Here is a 20,504-nt window from a genome sequence, read left to right on the forward strand (position 1 = left end):
GGAGGAAGGAATGATGGATATATTATCTATTTTACTTAATTTTATACTGAGGATTCAGAGTCCAGAGAGGTTAAATTGCCTGCTAAAAATCACATTACAGATTAGTAATAGAAGCAGATCATTGTTTATATATCTGTCATCTTCAGCTGTTATATATACTTTGAAAACAGAGACCATCCATCTCTCCAAACCTGAAATACTTTGGCCAGGGCCAGGAATATAGTATTTGCTCTACAAATGAGTAGATAATGGAAGCTGACAAAATGTTACTGTCTCTTAAAAAAAAAAAAGTTACTATAAAAATTCCTTTACCTAACATTTGCCAGACTCATTCAGAATCATACCAGCTCTTCACTGATCTAGATTAAGAAGGAATAGCTATCAGGAAGGAACCCCAAACAGATTCCTGTGTAAAATATGCCCAAGTGACTAGAAATGTAGAAACGTGAGGCAGCAGATGCTTTTCTCATTAGATTACCTACTTGGTATTCAATTATCTTGATCTGGACCAGTAGGACAGTGCTTATTTGCAGAGTTGGGATAAAGGGTAATCAGCTGCCCAGTTTAAGTAGTTGCTTTCTTTCCTCTTATATGAGGGAGTGTGGTATAATAGCAAGTGCCCAGAGTTTCAATCCTGGCTTTACCTCCCAGTAGCTGTGTGTGACCTCAGGGAAATGATGTAACCTTTATGTAGGAGCCTCTAGTTATAAATTGGCAATAATGGTAAACTATTTCATGAACACAGTTAAAAGGATAAACTAAAATAAAGCACCTGGCCTGGGGCTTGGTACATATTAGGTGATCAGTAAGCGGAGGCTTTTGTAGCAGCAGCATGTCATAGTGAAAACAGCACAAACCTTGGAATCTGACAGACCAAGATTAAAAGGCTGTTGCATCCACTTTCTAGTTTTGTAACCTTAGGAAAATTCCTAAATTGTTCACTTATCTGAGCTCCAGCTTGCTCATCTGTAAGATTAGGGTGTTTATGTGAATTGGGATAGCTATGAGAATTAAATGAGGACAAAAAGTACACAAAGTCTCAACCTAGTACCTGCCACACAAAAACTGCATACTAATTACATGGTGGTGATGATGACATTAATTAAAAAGAGTTTCCAAATCCACTTCCTTAATTAGAAGTAAAACTTGAAGGGAACCTGCTCTCTGGGTTCAGCAACCACCCAGAGAGGAGGCAGGTTTAGATTGTTGAATCATTGTTTGAGGAAGGGAAAAGGCAGCGTGCTTGCCAGCCGGCTGTCAGTTGAGATCCTTGTTAGAGAGGAGCCCAGTGGCATTTCTCCAGAGAGTGGAATTTCTGATGGGGAGGCAGACCTGACTTGTTGCCTGTGTGTGACACTTAGGCCTGTGCCCAGCCAACAAAACCCCATCTTCTGCACCCCATGTGCTGTGCCACTATTTGTGTGGTTTGCAATTTCATTTAATAGCCTCCAGGAAGCAGGCTGTCACCCAGAACCCAACAGCATTTCTGAGATCAGTATGGAAAGACAGGTCTCAGAGTGGAGCTCCTTCTCTATGCAGATTCCCACCTGGGTCAGGCTCAGGGGGCCTCAAGTATGAGGCACTCTGGGACCTCAGCCGCTGGGACAAGAGGAGGGAGAAGTCAAGGCCAGAGCTTGGAGCCAGCTGGCCCACCTTGGGTATGAAAGCAAGCAAGCCAGTCCCCAGCACCCTGGGCTCTCCCCAAGACTCACTTCCTGAGATGCCTGACCCCATCTCTGGGAGTGATTAAGGACTCCCTCAGGGACCCTGTCTGGTTCATCTGTGTCCCCAGGACCCGGTACAGTGCTGGGTCCAGAGCAGGTGTTTAATGCAGGTGTAATGAATACAGTAGCACTATCTGACATCCTGCCACTGCTGTCCTCAAACCCACAGAAAGTGACAGGGCTGTGATGGAGAGTGATAGAGATGACCTAATGTAGGAGGGGACGGAGCAGGCATGGGAACCACTGTCACCATATTAAGTGGTTTGAATATACCTTTCTCCCCTGGCCTGGATGCCTGGGCCCCATCTGCCTAGTGGAACACTTCTCCCTCCCATGGAATTATGGGGGAATACAGTGAAGAGTGCCCAGTGTTGGAACTTAGGAGACGAGGGGCTCTAAGATCTGCAGGATCTCCAATGGACTGTCCATACAAAGAGGCCAGGACACACACTGTGGGGCTTGGGATCAGAGAGCTGGGAAGGGGAGGGCAACGTGAGACATCTCCTGGGCAAACACTCGAGCCAGAGCTGTTTCTCTTTGTTGGGTACATCTGTGCTCTTGGGGAGGACTCCTCTGATTGAAAGGGCTGGATGTGGGGCAGACATCCCCTCAGTGAATAGTTACAGTTTGCCAGTGCTAGACAGGATAGCAAGGTATAGGAGGAGATTCTGGTGAACCACGCCCAGGTTATTCAAATACTGGTTCACAATAGGTTTGAGGACACAGTATTGCAACCACCCAGAGAAGAAGCAGGTTTAGATTGTTGAATCATTGAGGAGGGAAATTTGTCTGAGAAATCATGTGATACCAAATCTTGCTGGGTTCCTCTAATTACAATAGGTTATCAGCTCCATCAGGCAATAGATGGATGTGGACAGGGAGCAACAAGACTCGGCTGACAGGAGACAGACCCTGAGCCCAAAGAGAAAAGACTCAGGAAGTCATGGGGACTTGAGCCAAAGGAAGGATGGGTGACCAGAGAATTCGCCCCAAAGGAGGCGGAGAATTGTATTCTATAGAGAGCGTCAGAGCCTATGAGGAGAAGAGACTGGGAAGGCTCTCAGCGAGGGACAAAGCAGCGCAAAACACACAAGCTGGCCAAGTGCAGTGGCTCATGCCTGTAATCCCAGCACTTTGGGAGGCCAGGGCAGGTGGATTGCTTGAGCTCAGCAGTTCAAGACCAGCCTGGGCAATGTGGCAAAACCCCATCTCTGTGAAAAATACAAAAAGTTAGCCAGGTGTGGTGTTGCATGCCTGTGGTTCTTGCTACTCAGGAAGCTAAGGTGGGAGAATCATTTGAACCCAGGAGGCAGAGATTGCAGTGAGCAGAGATCGTGCCATTGCATTCCAGCCTGGGTGACAGAGCCAGACTCTGTCTTAAAACACAGACACACACACACACACAAACACACACACACACACACACACACACACACACACACAGGCTTCATTTGGTAAATACTGACCAGCACCTACTCTACAGGTGTGGAAGGAGATATCATCTCACTCCATTACTCTGGGGGCTCTTCGTGGGTCCCATGCCTTGTTTGACATTGAACCCAAAGGAATTGGCACAAAGTGAACCACAATGCATGGTAGAATAAATCAATGAATCAGCCAGTCCCTGCTGAATTCCTGAAGAGAAGTAGAGACAAAGTGCTCTGAGAGCTCAAAGGCAAGACCCTCACTCCTACTGCAGGCCTGTCTCCTGAGTCTGCACCATGAGAACTGCCTCTCCTACAACTTTGCTTCTCCAGCAGGTAACACAGGGCGGCCTTGTAGTAGGCAATAGTACGTATTTGCTGCTGAAAACAAATGAATGAATGAAGACTTCTGGCAGGATGTGGCCTTCAGCCTGAGACAAAAATTTCAGTCAGGAGCATTGGCCATTAGACCATCATTTATCAAATTGCAGGTCACTACAACCTGTTAGTGCATCATGAAATCAGTTTAGTGGGTTGAAACTATTCTTTTCAAAAAAGTAAATTCAAATGGAGTGGAGTGGAATAAAATGGAAAATATCAGTGTATTGCTGTAAAGAGTATGTATTTCATGCAACCTATTTCAGTTTTATGTGTACATATGCACATGAACTATTGGGTAAGCTGTATTGCTTACTTTGGGTAAAGTTGAACAGGACTGTAAAAAGCATTCTATACTGAAGAACCAGCGTCAGCAACAGCATAGCTTTCCAGGACAATCAGAGAATGGAGAGAATTTTAATGTGGCTGGAGGATAATTATGTGACATTATTTTCCACATCAAAGGTCAGAAGACATGCTCTGACATTTGAAATCAAGATGGGCTTATGAAGTCTGTGGTATGTGAGCATGGTGAGCAAACGGGGCACATGAGAGAAAGAAGAACATAGGGAAATATGAGGCCAGAAAAGTGAGTTGGGGCAGGAACTGAGAAAGATCTGACCCTCATCCGTTCACTAATCAAGTTACAGCATTTCATCTCAATCAGGACCTAAAATTCGTTCTAAACAGGAGTGAAATAACCTTGATTCTAAGTCTAAGAATTCCTTTCATACCCGATGTAAAGGCACAAAGCTTCCAGGAATTTTAAAAGCAAGAGTTTTCAAGAGTAAAAAATGATGAAAAAGAGAAATGATCATATATGCAATATAATTTTTTATTGGCCCACTACAAATCTAAAGCCATATGCAAGTGTGAGTGGCACAGCAGTTTCAGAAGAGCATTTGCTGCCCACCCCCCTACCTCCACCCAAGCCTTACACAGCCCTCAGCAAGCCCTCAAGAGGCCGAGCAGCAGAGATCATCTAATGGACTTCAAATAAACACCAACTTCCTGACAGCTGGCCTCTGCGCCAATTTATTATTGAATTATACTCCTGCATTTTCAGAACAAGCTGAGCTGACAAGGTACCCCATCAGTTTAAAAAAAAAAAAGGAAAAGAAAGACAATGATAAATTACCTGATGGAAGATGGAAGAAGGTAAAGATCCTGCTTCCTCCAGAGTGTCAGCCATTATATATTATTCATGTTGGTTTTTAAAAATCCCTCCCCGCATTGAAATGAATGTTTATGATGATAAAGCAACTAGGTGAATTCAATTCAGGATGCAGGCAACAACTTCTCACATCATCCTGATGAGCAGCTAACAGCTCCTCCTCTGCCACTTGATCATCCCTTTATTGATTTCAGAAACGAATTAAGATCTCTGTTTGCTTTGTATCTTGAGCTTGTTCCTAGTTGTCCGTCACAGAAAGCATTAGCAGAGGATGCTGTGGTGAAGCAGGAACAATTCTGGGTTAGAGGGAGAAAGCCTGGATTCCTTGGGCAAGTGAGAGCACATGACCTTTCGCTGGTGAGACTCAACTTCCTCCCCTCTGATGTCCCTGATTCCCACCCTGCCAGGTTGTTTGGAATATTAAATGAGACAAAATACCCAAGCTATACTGGCTTATAGCATGCATTTAGTACTAGTACCTAACCTTTACCAAGGATATTCTATTTGAAATGTTTTGTAAGTAGTAACAGCTTTAAATCTCCTGCAGACCATATGATATAGAGTCTTTATCACCCTTGTTTTACAGCAGTGAAAACTGAGCTACTGAAAAGTTGAGTAATCTGGGCCACAGTCATAGGGCTTGTAATAGCAGAGCCAATATTGGAAGCCAAGCCTAGCTGGCCCTAGAGCCCATGTACTGAGCCTCTCTTCTCTGCTGAGTCCTTTATGTGCCCAGCTCAGCATCTTCAGTTCAGAAATCCATACAGTGTGGTGCCACTACAACCCTACCCACCCCATCTGGCCCTGACTTTCCCTCTAATACTCTAATACATCCTAAAAACCCCATGTACAGTAAGGCTTTGTGCTGAAGAGCACTGACCTCGGAGGGTGGAATCTCAGCCTCATTGTTTGCTAGCTGTGTGACCTTAGACACACCTTAATCGTTCTGTGCCTCACTTCCCTCTTCTACGCTATGAAAATAATAATCCATATCTCATGGGGATTTTGTGGGTATAAAATTAGGTGTCAGGACAGTAAGCATTCATTGATGTTTGTGGCCATCGTCACTAAATAGCAGTAATGTTAATATTAGCATTAGCTAAAGCATTGATATACCTACAGGTTTTAGTGTCACTATTGAGAACTGGTATAGGGAGCCAGCCCTATGTCACCCATGGGTACCCCGAGTTCAGTGGCAACAAAGGAATGAAAAAAAGACAGATTAAGAGAGACAGTGGGACCAGGGGGCCATCACTTTATTACTTTGGAGAAAACAGTGAAGGCCCCAAGGTCCAGTCATCCACTCTATTTATTGGTTATAATCACTTTTTGATCTACAGCATAGGGGTGGAGTGATGGTGGGGAGAGGGTGACAGTGGAGTGAATCAGTGAGCTGGAACTGGTGTGTCATTCTAAGGATTGATAACAGTGGCAGTTTGGGAGTTTCACAAAACAAGAGCATGTGGTTATCTTTAGCTTATTATCTATGTACACCTGATGGAATGCAGGCCTTCCAAGGAGCCTACAAGTCTGGCTATGTCATAGTGCTACAAATGGGTGTTATGTCCTTGAGCACAATGTTTATGGTATCAGAGCCGAGATCCCTGCACCAGAACATGAGGCATGGAGAGGCCTTCCTCCTCAGAGGCCTCCTGCGGCCTTCTACAGTTTGTTGTTCCTTGTTTATATGTTACTCATAACCAATTACGTAGGCACCTTGTAAGTTCTTTCTCCTTTGCTGTTTTTCCCAACAAACTGGGAGAAAAATTAGAATCTTAACCTGAAGCGTCAGTGTAGTTGTGTAATTGGTGCAAATGCCCTAGCACCTTAGGATGGCAGAGGCGAATGGACCTTTGAGACCATCAGCCCTCCAAGGCCAGAGAGTGCCCCTGGCTCAGCAAGTTAGTAGCCAAGCCTGAGTTCCAGAGAACCTGGAGTCCTAAGTGAGGGTTCATATATCTCAAACTATAATTCTGCTGTTTGTAAATCAAAGACTTCTGTATTTTTATCCAACACTCAGAAATTTTAAGCAATAAGAAGTTAAAATATTTTGAGAGCCGTGCTTCACATTACTGATGTTGCCCTCAATAGAGAATATAGGACCAGATCTTGCAGGCATCTCTGCAGGTGGTCTAACTGGCCCTCCAGTTAGATTTCATAGGCATTAAGAGTTTGCTCCAAGAGAATCCTACAGTGAGGGGCTTGACAGGGAGAGATGTGGCCTCTGTGTAGTATTTTGCTAGAGGGGAGATATCCAGTCCCTTAAACCTCCCGCCTAAGTCTCCTCCTCGTACTGCAATGGGGGCTATGTGAGTCCAATCTGTGTGTCTAACCCTGCAGGTCTCGAGGACCAATCCCAATCTGAGGAGAAGGGCTTACAGCAGCCCCAGCTGCTCAAACTCACATCCTCCCTACTGTTGTCTGTCTGACCCATGACTTGCCAGCTCTGCCAAATGGTTTTCTGCCTTGTCCCTGAATCCAGGCCCTACTTTCTATGTCTGACTTAAGCAGCATGGTGCCCTGGCATGGAAGGACTCAAACCTTGCCCTCTTTTGATAGGTTCCCATTCCTGCCACATCTGGGTATGGAGCTCCATCCCTGCTCTACCTGGGCATGATAACCTAGTGACACCTTGGACGTCCACATCCGGATGCCTCTGGGAGCCCCTTCACCATGCCTATCTCCCTGTCAGCCCCTTCTCCCTCATACTTTGAATTATTATTTCCATTGCAAGCCAGTATTGCTGTACACCTCAGCTCCAGCCTGTTGAGCCGGACTTTGTGCAGGGTCCCTTAGCTGTGTCTCTGCCTGGCATCAGCCCCTTCCCCATGAAGTGGGTCTAATCATGATTCATTCTAGTTTCCTCTTGAAGCAGGACCTGCCCTGTGCCCCTCCAGAAGGGCAAGACACACAGTCATGGAATTAACTTGTCCGCTGAGAGACTGTGACTGGAGTCACATTTTAGCAGAGCTGCCTTGTATTTTGCTAACAGCACAAACCATCTCCTGAAAAGTCTTAGAAACAGGCCTCTGGCCACACAGCATAGAGAACAGCCTATCTAGACATGTACCACGTGTCCCATGTCCCATGTCCCAGGCACAATGATGGTATTTCTGAGCCATGTCCCCAGACATGACCAGCCCACTTACCTGAGACAAGGGTCTTGCTCCCTCCTGGCCGACCCCTCTCAGTCTTGCCTCTCTCTCACCACAGCTGGTGGACTCTGATCCCTGGAAGCATAGTTGGTGGACAAGTCAAGGGCTCTATTCTTGTATATACCTTTATCAGCCAGCAGGAAATATTCCAGAAGATTCCTATGGGAGAGGACTCAGCCTGAAGCATCAGCATTAAGCAGCCAGGCTGCCCAAAAGCTTGGGAGATTGACTCAGACATCTGGGAGATTACACTCCCTTGGTGTCTGAAGGAGCTCAGCTGCTGTATTTAGCTAGGAGGCCACAGAACAATAGTTTCTGAACTCTGCAGGAGGCAGAGCCTCGGGTCCTTGAGACACTAGTAGGTACTGGGCCATCTTGCTATTAGCCCCAGGTGGTGTTATGGCACCACGGCAGAGCTGGTGGTGCCCCATCCTCAACGGGTGATGGAAGAGAAGCTCTGCCCCACCTTCAGATATCACTGACTTCACGTATACATGAGGAACTTGGACTCAGTCACTCAGAAGACCCCTGTAACTTAAAAGGTAAACCTCTCCCTCCTGTCAATCTGAAGGAGCCTATGGAGCCTGTAATCCCAGCTACCGGGGAAGTTGAGGAAGGAGAATCTCTTGAACCCTGGAGGTAGAGGTTGCAGTGAGCTGAGATCACACCACTGCACTCCAGCCTGAGCAACAGAGAGAGACCCTGTCTCAAAAAAAAAAAAAGGGACTAGATCATGTTTTACTGGCTTGGGCCTAAGGCCATTGGAAAATATACATGGTAAACATAGTATAAGCTTTGAAATAAATTATAAAGATCAAAGCACAATGAGAAGTTGGTTTTGGGATATAATAATAGCATATGGAAGTTTATTTTGTGTACAAAAAAAAAAAAAATCACATACACACTATCGTAGTCCCAAGGTGAATACTGAAGGTGGGCCATGAGAACAGGACGAAAATTTTAGGGGCTGTATCTATATAGTGTTTCTTTTATCTAGCAGGCCGTGTATGGTGGCTCATACCCGTAATCCCAGCATTTTGGGAGGCTGAGGCAGGTGGATCACCTGAGGTCAGGAGTTTAAGACCAGTCTGGCCAACATGGTGAAACCCATGTCTACAAAAAATACAAAAATTACCCAGGCATGGCAGGCACCTGTAATCCCAGCTACTCAGGAGGCTGAGGCAGGAGAATTGCTTAAACCCGGGTGGCAGAGGCTGCAGTGAGCCAAGATCACACCATTGCACTCCAGCCTGGACGACAAAAGTGAAACTCCATCTCAAAAAAATAAAATATAAAAAGAGAAATCAAGACTGGTTTATTTCTGTAGAATGTTGGCTTCTCACCGATTACATGTCTGGACCAGCACAGGAGGCATTCTGAGGGAGATCAAGAGCCACTCTACACAAAGGACGACAGTGGGCTGGGCACAGTGGTTAACACCTGTAATTTCAGCACTTTGAGAAGCCAAGGCTGGCAGATCAGAGTTCAGGGAGTTTGAGACCAGCCTGGCCAATATAGCAAAACCCTGTCTCTACTAAAAAATACAAAAAATTAGCTGGGCCATGGTTGTGCACACCTGTAATCCCAGCTTCTCGGGAGGCTGAGGCACAAGAATCACTTGAACTCAGGAGCTGAGATCATGCCATTGTACTCCAGCCTGGGCAACAGAGTGAGACTGTTTCAAAAAAAAAAAAAAACTCCAGGGACAGTGGACCCACACTGATTTATTGTAGTATATTACGTTATAATTGTATGCATGTGTGTCTGTGTATCTGTATAAAATCTAGTGTTAACCAAACTTATTCATAAAATGATAAAGTGGCTTTAAAAGTTTCCTGCAAAGTAAATACAAATGGAAGATAATACTAATAGGGCAAATACAAGCAAACAGAAAAATGGCAGAGCTGAAACGTCTTCTACTCTTAGTATTAAATACTTTCCTCAACCTTGTAATGAAGTCAAAAATGATTGTTCTCATAAGATCGAACAAAAAGTTACCTAAGAGATTGAAAGTGGTCGACAATCTTAACAGAGTTCACTAAAAGATTCAAAATTATCAAGAAGGCTACTTGAAATATGTATACTCATCAAACCTTGCACCAAATGTATATTATGCTTCCCAAGGTAAACCAGAGATGATAGCCTATGTGTACGATTTATAAATGCATGCAAATACATTGAAGGAGGCTGCTCAGAAACGTTTAAGAAAGGATGTGCAATAAAAAATGGTTCCAGAACCCGGCTTTAATGATGTGAACTCTGAATTGTGAGGCAGCCAAGGCAAATTGGGATTCTCAATTAGTTTGGTCCATGTCTGTCAGACTGCAAGTACCTTGAGAGGTGAAGTGACTCTCCCAGGTCTTCATGGCGAATCCTGCATTTTGAATCAGTCCTGGCTCCCCCACAACTCTGCAAGAATGGGCAAGTCCGTTCCCTGTCTGAACTTTATTTTCTCACCTTTACCAAGTTTGAAAGAGGTGGTTAGGAAAGGCTCTTCTGAATCACATGTTTCATAATCAGGAGTTTTTCAAGAATATGTATGTAGGTGGAAGGTATTCGGCTGGAAAAGCTGGTTAAGGAAACTGAGGCAGTGTCAGATGGAAAACCAGGAAGAGAGAGCTGCAGATCAGCCTGGTGGCTGGGCTGGAAAGACGGTCTTGGGAGCTGCAGAGAGGACAGTGTCAGGCTATGACTGCAAACACCTTCAATGGTAGTAATCTGACAGGCTGTGAAGTGAGGCTTCTTATTTGGACCCAAGTAATGTTCTTACAGGACTTTAGATAAATTGTAGTAGATGCTGGAAAGATCCCCATCCAATCAGCAGAAGTTAGCAGAAAACAGTTTAAGGATTTATACAAGTCAGGCAAATAAATCTGTTTAAAATACATAATGCAAAGGAGTGATTTACATAATCAATAATGGCATAGACTAGCAAATACTTTAAAGGAGAGAAAGGCTAGAGTTGTCATTTACCACCTAGATCCCAAATGATATTCCAGCCTCCTGAATACAAAATTAGCTGCTTTCATTTAATAACAAAATAACAACCAAAAAAATAAAAGCTGCAGTTTTTCTCTTATCTGCTTGTATACTATACATTAAATCAATCTAACTTTGTTTCTGGCATTCTTTTTCAAAGTTTTCCAGATAACAAGTGGTACAGATAAGGAGGATATAGAATCAAAGAGGCAGGGCTAGGCTGAGACCAAGTAAGTCTTCTGGGGGAAGGTACCCAGGCCTTGGGGGAGAGTGTGGGCCAGCCTGTTGATAGGGCACAGCCCTTCCAGCCCTGGGTTCTCTAACTATATCCCTGTCAAGGTCAAGTAGCTCGAAGTTCTCTAACATCACCCTCACCTTATGTAACAGAAGCACGTAAGTTCTTTATTCATTTAGTAAATAATGTTTTAAGAGCTTACTCTATGTCCTGCATTCAAATTCCAGAGCAAACACCTGTTTCAGAGAAGGTTTTCTTTTGTCCATTCAGAAATGACCATCGGCCATGATCAATCCTGGGAATATAGCAGTGAGGGACATGTGGTTGGTCCCCGTCTTCAAGGAGCTCATGTTCTGCTGAGGATAAGATTGTCCTGGCAGAGCAACAGCATTCAGGGTTCATGAGAAGTAGCTGAGAAGGAGCAGGACTAGCGTATACTGCTTGGTGAATGCTCTTGGAGAGGTGGAAGTTTCCAGAGAGAGGGAACAATTTAGTAATAAGTATTGCATGAGCCCCATTAAGATTCTGAAGCCATGTGTAGTTGGGCTGCTTTAGTTGGATTGGGTAGTACAAGATTAAAACAGTTATAAATTCTTAAACGTATGATGGATTCTATTTTATACCAGATTGTGAAAAACTTCAGCCTGCATTTGACAGATGGGAGAAGGGAGGTTCAGAGAGGTCAGATGACTCCAAAAGCATACAGTTAGTTCCCAGAGTCAGAACTGGGAACTGTGACCCCCAGCCCAGTACTGTCGCCACCAGAGCCCTACCACACTTCCATGAGCGACAGTTGAGGGTGGCTTTTTATTTGCCTGATTTTATTTTGGAGTGGTTTTGTCTCTCCAGCAGATTCTTCTGCTGATCCCAAACCTTGTCACTCTCCTCAGGAGGCAGTCAGGCAGGTCTTCTCCCTTGTTGGCATCAGCAAGGGCACCTCAGTCAGGCCCCGAGTGTGTGGTTAGACTCATGCCAGTATGTTCAACACCACCCTTGGCTTGGCACAAGCGCTCCCTCCTGGCAGAGTTCACCTAGCCTAATTGCTTGTTTTATATCCCAGCTGCCTGACATATGCCAAACCCATGTGTTGACTCACTGGTGTCAGAGACAACTACACGGGGGCATTTCACGTTGGCTTTTGGGAGCTCTAGCAAGTAAGTGGAAACTGTAATTCATACATTTCTGGAACTCAGCACCTAACACAGAGCCTGGCTCCTAGTAGGTGCCTGGTTTTTTGTGAAATTAAAGGAATTTTAGTGACTGCAGGTACATAACACAGTAGTAAGAGTAAGGCCTCAGAAGTGAGAAGACCTAGCTTTAATGTCAGCTCAGCCAAGTGAATTCTTTTCTGGGTGACCTTGAGCAATTTGTTTTCTCTCTTTCAGTTACTTGATTGTTTTTCATTTACCAAACACTCTGAGAGCAGCATCCCATGCTTACCCTCTCGGGACATGTGGTCCAGCCCTGCTCTGGCTCACATGTAAACATGTGAGATGGCTATATAAATGCGAATGATATAAACACATGACCGTCAAGCATTAGCAAGATACTTATAAGGTGTATAAAAGCCCAGAGGAAGGGGTGATGCATTGTGTCAGGAAAAGTTGGTGATAACCTCACTGAGGTGATGACAGCTTAGATGAGACTCTAAGGATGAGTAGAAAATAACAGCCCAAAACTCCGTTACACAAAAACAGCGACCAAGAGGAAGCAAGTCATGTCAAATAGAGGACTAGTGATAGAGGTTCATATGAGCTAGCTGGGAAGCCAAGCTGGTGACAATGATTTGCTCCCACGTTAATGGTTTTCCACCAAGGCAGTCTTCCATTGCAGAGTTCTACATTCAAAGCAGCAGCTATTTCTTAGCCACATCTCCAGCACTGAGCAAGTGCCAAACCCTCAGTGTAGGGTCAGTGTTCCAGTGGTATGCAGAAGCCAGCTTGGACCAGTTTGCAAGAACTGATTATTAAATGTTCAAAAATTCTGCAAGCTGGTTGTTAAACACTATTAAGCCACTATTAAAAATTAAATTATATAAAATTAAATAAGATACATTAAAAACAAAGGTAATAAATACTCAAAACTTATGACTTTCTAATTGTTTTACCATGTTTGATGTTACATTTGCCCTTGAGGTTACTCAGGACCATTGGGTCTCCATGGTGGCAGTGTCATATGATGGCATCCTCCTGTGCGTCTCTTCCCAACTCTGTTCAGTGGCATCTCATTGGTAGCTTGAAAACAGCCATGATGAGAGTATTTACACCACAGAAATGAGCAAATGCTACAAATTAAGGCTGGTTTTCTTTTCTTTTCTTTTTTTTTTTTTTTTTTTTCAAAGTCGGTCATTAAGCATTTGCCAGCACACCACTGATAATATCCATTAAATAAATGGATGCAGAAAGCAAGCATTAGGAAGCCCAGCACTCACATCTTTTCAAACCTCCCAGGACAAATGGATGTGGCACAAGACACAATTCAAAGGCCCCCACTGAGCTGACTTTCCATCTTCTTTGTTCCAGGGAAGGCTTTATATTAAACTGGGCTTTCCTGTCAACTGAAAATCATGAAAACAGCAGGGATGGAAATGTTTTTCTCCAGGACTTAATTCCTGAGCCAAATGCCTGTGTTGGCAAGAGGCTTCTGTGGCCTATCGGCATACAAGGAGTCAACCTAATCTTCCCCAGAATCCAAAAGCAATCCACAGGAGCCCAGGCTAAACTTGGATCTGCTCTGGCTTGCTGAGTTGGAGGCTACATGATAGCCAAATTGTGCCGATTCAGTGTTTCCCAAGTACCAGCAAATCCCCAAAGAGAGATTAATCAGAGGAGGCTGGCATGCATGTGTCTGAGGGGCAGCAGCCAGGATAGCCCCAGAAAGGAAGCCATCCCCCTAGGGCTGGTTACTGTCCAAGCAGAATCCAGAGACACATGTATCAGGAGAAGGCTGGATGGTGGCCAGCATCAGAAGATGGGATCTGTTAGTAATTCTCTGGAAGGACAGAGTTCCAGCAATATAAAATTCAATTGTCCTCTATTAAGGAAAACATCTCTCAGAACCAGCTGAATACAATCGGTGGAATAAATCTTACCCATTAGCGGAGAGACAATTTCACGTAAATACATTGGAAGACCTTCAGAGCAGAACTGAAAGTCTTTGCTGAGCCTCACCCGCTTAACTTGTTTGCGGTGTAATTGCATTTAGACCAAGGGCCTCGGAAGGAAACCACTGACTGAATTAGCATTAACCAGATTGTGTGGAGTGAGGCGAGGAGGGTGGGATGGGGTGGGGAGTCTGGTGCATTGTGGGTAGTTGTTCTTGCCTTCAGAAAGGACAAGCTGACACTAGTGAGACCAGCTGCTTTACAAGCCTGGTGTTAATTGCTTTTCTCATCCAACAGAGAAAAGTTTATCACTCTAGGAAGGTAGAGGTGTGGGTACCTCATACACGGCAGGGACTGAATTTGAGGTCTTTCTTAAATAAATGCCCTTGGGCCTCGTCGGTAGCTCTTCCGTAGGCCAGAAGAAAAAGACTTCTCAACTGAGGTGAACAGAGAAGGTTATGTGATACACAGCAACTGCATTTTTGCCTCAGATGTCTTTCAGCAAGGGCTTTCTCCTCAGTGTGCAGACCCCTGAGGACATCGGACCAGCCAGCGTCTTCATTTCCACCCATGGCCAGTGGCAAGTGACTGGTTAGAGTGGGGCCCAGAGTGGTGAGGCCCAGATTCAAGTCCTGGATCCGTCACCCCCTTTCTGTGGAGCTTTGGACACATAATATAACCTCTCTGGAACCCAGTCTCCTCTTCTATACAATGAGAAAGTTCCACTAACTCAGGGATCTTACAACAGACTTCTCCAGACACAGAGACTCCACAGAGTTGCCGTCAGAATCACCCCGAGGGAGAGGAAGCCTCCACCCCAGCTTCGTCCAGGGCAGATATTTTCATTTGTTTTCCACTTTGCAGTCCTTATAAAATGTCGTCTACCCAAACCTTTCTGTTTCTGAAATATTTGAAAAGACATCATTGTAGATGATCTCTAATGGTCCCATGTATTTGCTTAACCACCATGTTTTTTAATGGCAACCTAGGATTTGTTAGGCATAGTTCAGGCACTGTGGGGAGAAAGAAAGAAACCTTGTCGTTGCCCTCAAAGAGCTCAGGATCTAGTGGAAGGGAGGAACGTGTATGGTTTTGTAGTGTTATCAAGGTGTCTGCATCAGGTTTTGTGGGAGAGAGGACCTAGTTCTGATTAGGGCCATCAAGAAAGGCTTCAAGGAAGAGGTGTCACTAATAGTTGGGTCTTTAGGGGTGAGAATGTTGGGAGAGGGGTACAGGAAAGACATTTTAGGCAGATAGAAGAACATTGCACAGGCACAGAGGCAGTAAGCAACATTCACCTGGCAAGTTTGGGAAAAGCAGGTAATTTCTTGTCTAAAATATAGAGTAAGAGTTGAAGGAGGGATATTAGAGAGGTCAGATTCCAAAACTCACTCCAAGAGCATGCTAGCATTCTCCTGTCTTGAATGTCAGATGAAAGGAACTATCTTCTATCATGCTCACTTTTTTGTACGTTCACTTCTAATAAGACTGTTAGTGACAGTAATAGCCATTGCCATTTGTGGAGTTTGCCCTATGCCAGCATGAAGAAACAAAGACTCAAAGAACTGTCACATGCCTACTGAAGTTCAGAGAGCTAGGAAGTGACAGAGCCAGGATTTGAACCCAGATCATTGAACCCCACATCCACACACAGAACTAGGCGATATTGTCCTCTGCAATCAGCTTTATCTCCATACAGCATAATATAATATCACTAGAAAATAACCTGCAAGTGAGATCATTACAAACACCTCCCAATAGCAATCATCTCAAGGATACTTTGATGCCTTAAATTGAGGTGATATTTTTTTAAAGATGATTATGTATCTTGAGTGAATACCATGAGTCCCTGGGTACAAGATGTGTCTGCGTGACTGATTTTCTGTCTTCTGGCCTCTCAGGGTTCCCTGCCAGCCAGGGATGTGATCGTGAAAGGTATATCATGTTTCTTCTCTCCTCTCTTCCCACAGGCATGCTTGTGTTATCCGTGGTCAAGTGATGACATCAGATGGAACCCCCTTGGTTGGTGTGAACATCAGTTTTGTCAATAACCCTCTCTTTGGATATACAGTCAGCAGGCAAGATGGCAGGTAGGAAACCTTCTATGAGCCAGAAAGAGTGAAGGTCCTGCTCTTGTGGTCTTATCATATAGCTGCTGCTGGACTAATAGAGTGGGAAGAGGTTGGGACTTGGGTTCAGAGGCCCTGAATTCACATGCCCAGCCCTGCAAATTACTAATTGTATGACCTTGTACCTGACTCTGGCCTATGTCCCTTTGACTATAGATTTAACATTTTCTTCTCATTTGGTTCTCAGAGTAAGGAGAGGGTACCTTATACATATCATCCTGCTCCATGACTCATGATATAAAACACTGTCTTGTGAACCACTTTCTACAGAGCAGACAGCTTGAGAAATCTCAGCCATTCCTTTTGTGTGGTTTCCATCCTGCAGCTGCTTAGATCTGTGCAAGCCATTTGGGTGATGACAGAATTGTGAGCTTTGAATTCCTCCAGGAACCATCAGCAGAATGAAGTAAAGCTTCCTTTATAGGCCTAGCTCTCCTACCTGCTGTGTGTCCTGGGATAACTCTCCTTACCTCTCTGTGTCTCAGCTTCATCTGTTAAATGGTCCTAATGCTGTTTATCTCACAGATTGGTTTTGAGGGTTAGATGATGTGTGGATGGGGGGAAGCACCTGGCACATAGTATGTGTTTAATAAATCTTAGTTCCCTACCCCCACTTTTATTCATTGCCATATTTCCAGTGTCTGGCACATAATAAGCATACAATAAATAACAGCTATTTGTTAAAATTACAAATTATTGACTGAGAAGGTGATGGTGACAGGGCAGGCAATGAGAATATTTTGGAGAAAAGGGAAAGAAAAGGAGGAAAATGGAATATTTAGGCTGTCAGTGGTGACAAGTCCTCTATTTTTAATAAAACCAGGTGGTGGCAGTCCATCTGGCTGAGCGTGGGCCCATAAGGTTGATTTTCACTCTGTGTTGGAAATTATGCTCCAACTTGATTGATTTTAGCACCTCTTTAATCCAATATCAGATGTGAACATGTCCCGGCCGAGGTGATAATGAAGTAGAGGCTCATCTGCTTGTAGACATGTGTGTCTCTTAGATGGGGTTGGCGAGCTTGGCATGGGGTGCCCTCTCCCCACCTCTCACTCAATGTGAATAGGAAGAGGCCCAGCTGGAAGAGGTTGGTGGCCAGTCCGCAGGGATAAACTGGCCAGGCCAGGCCACTGTTCCCTACCCTGTACACCTTCCAACCCAGGAAGGCCCTCATGAAGACTCCCCACTACAGCCTGAAGGATGCTGCCTGCTGTATGAAAATGGCAGATGTGAGCCTCCTAGGCAACAGGTATTCGGACCACATTATTACCTGCTGTGAAACATTCATCCAAAAGGAGCCTCTAGGGACTGCCTTTTTTTTTTTTGCCATGGAACTTGCCAGTCACTCCTGTGAGATGGCAAATTGTCAGTCCTTATGCTGTGTTGTGGTTGGTTACAGTAGATTCAAAAAACACAGTGTGGCATAAGTTCAGTGGCCTTTGGGGAAAGTTCACTCTCTGACACCTCCCAATTTTTCTTGTTTGTGCTTCCTCTACAATTTCTACTGCCCATTGAGAGCATGGAGCTAAATAATCAGCTGTTTCCTGCATCAGCCTCCTAAATTACATCACAATAGCCAGAATTGCTGCAACAGAGCTTGAGTTTCAGATCAGTTCTTACCAATGCATTTTGGGGCTGACATTTTCTTCCTAACTCAGCCACTGCATAATGTGTGGGAAAGTTATCACTGTTCTCTTAGTGTCCAAAAATCTTTGTTATACGTGAACAGGTATCACTCCCCTCCCACCCTTCCTTAACTCACCTTCTTTCTTATCTGTCATACCTTAAGACTAGGAGATATAGTCTGGAAATAATAGTGTGCGCAAGTGGACTGAAAGTCCAGGGAGCATGTATTCTTCACTTTCCAGGAAGGCACCATGATACTTGCCCACATCCAGCTCCCCCAACCCCTATACACACACGCACGCACATGCGCACGCACACACTGACACACAGACTCTTGCCGAAATTTCAGACTTCATGCCTTAACAGGAGCTTACAAACAGAAAAGAGTAGCAGAGAAGTTAGCCAAAGAGATCATTAAAAAGATGGAAAGTAGAGGTCATGAAGAAAAACTAAAAGAATAGCAGGCAAGAGAAGCAGATTAGGCTCACTGAATTGAAAATTAGGGGCCAGGTATGGTGTCTCACATCTGTAATCCCAGCACTTTGGGAAGCCAAGGTGGGAGGATCACTTGAGCACAGGAATTCAAGACCAGCCTGGGCAACACGGCAAAACCTTGTCTCCACCAAAAAAATATACAAAAATTAGCCGGGTATAGTGACGTGCACCTGTAGTCCTAGCAACCCAGGAGGCTGAGGCGGGAGGATTGCTCGAGCCCAGAGAGGTCTAGGCTTCAGTGAGCCATGATTGCCCCACTATACTCCTGCACCCCAGCCTGGGTGACAGTGAAACCCTCTCTCAAAAAAAGAAAAAAAGAGAAACAGAGGGAGAGAAAGAAAGAGAGGGAAAAGGGGGGAAAAGGAGAAAGGGGAAAAGGAAGAAAGGGAAGGGAAAAGGAAAAAGGAGAGGAGGAAAGAGAAAGAAGAGGAAAGAAAGAAAAAGCCAGGGGAATGTGTGAGGCCCTGTGCTTTTCCCATCTATTATCCCATCTGTAGAATCAGTAACACGGCCAAATGATTATGATCATCAGCTTCATTTTACAGATGAGAAAACTGAGGCTTGGAAAGGTGACGTAAGTCACCCATGGAGCAAGTAACAGTGTCCAGAATGGCCCTGCACTGTTTGGGCTTCATCTGAGAACCAGTCCTTTCTTGTGGGGTAACATTCACATTCATATTTAAAGCGGAGTTTCCCCTCCCAGAGGAACAGACCTAGCCCCAGCCCACTACCTACACGTTTGGCAAGGCTAGCTGCCCCCAGCTTGCTCACTGCCTTGAGAATATGTCTTTTTATGTTTGTCTTTCCTCCGACCTCACATACAACCTCTCACAAAGGGAGCTTATAAGTCTGGCTAAAATTCTTTTTTACAGTTAAAAATGTTTTATCAAGGCACAGATGCAATTCAGTTCTGTGACAGAAAAATTGTTCTTTGAGTATTTCCCCAAAACCATGGGTATTCTCTTAGAGAGCCAAAACCTGAATTCTTGATTCAAAATAAACACCACCCCGGGTGTTTCTCTATCATTGAACAATGGTGATGCCCACCTTTCTTCACCTGAGTGAGTGAGGAACAGGCAAAGGAGTGACAGCTCCTGTAAAGGGTGGAAGAGTCAGGCTTTGGAGCCTGGAGCCCCGAATCTGGGCATGCCATCTACTAAGAGCAGAACTTGGCAATAGGACAGGATGGTTCCATGCAGAATCCTTGTAGTCTCTGGAGGAGCGAAGAGCAAGCTAGAGCAATGGGCCCATTCCCACATGATGGATGTATCAGGGTCAAGAGGAGATCCTGCGTTAGGTCGCTCACACCAACTACACAGCTGAACCTTAGATTTAACTTCAGTAATGGCCAAATAAGAAGGGACGTAGGGTGTTTCGTAGACTGTCAGTTTAGGAGTAGTTGATGGTGTCACTCTTGCATTTATCCCATCAACTTTTAACCATCAAGCACTGGGCTGGCTTCTGAAAAGGCAGAGGACTTGATGTCCCTGTGGCAGAGAGCTCAACAAGCAGTTACAGTGCAATGCCATGTGGACTTTGTGAAGGAGTGCATGTGGGCAGTGGAACCCAAGGAGGAAGCTAGGATTCTGACTGGGTAAGGCTGTGTGGAGGAGGTGAAGTTCGAGCTGTCCAGAGTTCTCCATCCAAAAAAAGCCAATTAAGACAGCCCTGGAAAATGCCTACTACAGCTCGGTTGTGACAGAAAGAACACATAAGTTTGAAGTCACCCCAGCAGATAGAATCAGGCGCAGTGAATAAGAAGCTGGAAAGAGAGGGACCCACATTCAGTTTCCAAAAAAAAAAAAGTTCTAACGGTCAGAACTAACCTAAAACAGAACAGTCCTCCTGTGGGTATAGCGGTCCCCTCATCTCTGGAATTGTGTAAGAAGGAACTGAATGGGCCCTTGATGGTGGTTCCGTAGAAGGAACTGATGCATCAGATGGGAGAGGGGCTAGGTCAGATGACCGCCAAGTTCTCCTCCAGTGGTTCAGCTATTACTTGATTTTAAACTTGATTTAAACTTCTGTTTTTAAGAAGAGAACACACAATTCTACTCTTATATCTTTTTTTTTTTTTTTAGA

At 44.7% G+C, this 20,504-nt stretch overlaps 1 protein-coding gene across 12 annotated transcripts in view; it reads left to right on the forward strand.

The window, feature by feature from the left end:
* Window positions 1-20,504, forward strand: part of TENM4 (teneurin transmembrane protein 4) — a 3,057,282-nt gene that overhangs the window by 2,964,060 nt on the left and 72,718 nt on the right. For all 12 annotated transcript variants that reach the window (XM_032296006.1, XM_032296008.1, XM_032296015.1 and 9 more), the window contains one exon: window positions 16,143-16,262. In XM_032296006.1, the coding sequence (XP_032151897.1) occupies window positions 16,143-16,262 (120 nt within the window). The remainder of the gene's footprint in view (window positions 1-16,142; window positions 16,263-20,504) is intronic.

Source organism: Sapajus apella, unplaced genomic scaffold, assembly GCF_009761245.1.
Source record: "Sapajus apella isolate SASKATOON/1434 unplaced genomic scaffold, GSC_monkey_1.0 scaffold34, whole genome shotgun sequence".
NCBI lineage: Eukaryota > Metazoa > Chordata > Mammalia > Primates > Cebidae > Sapajus > Sapajus apella.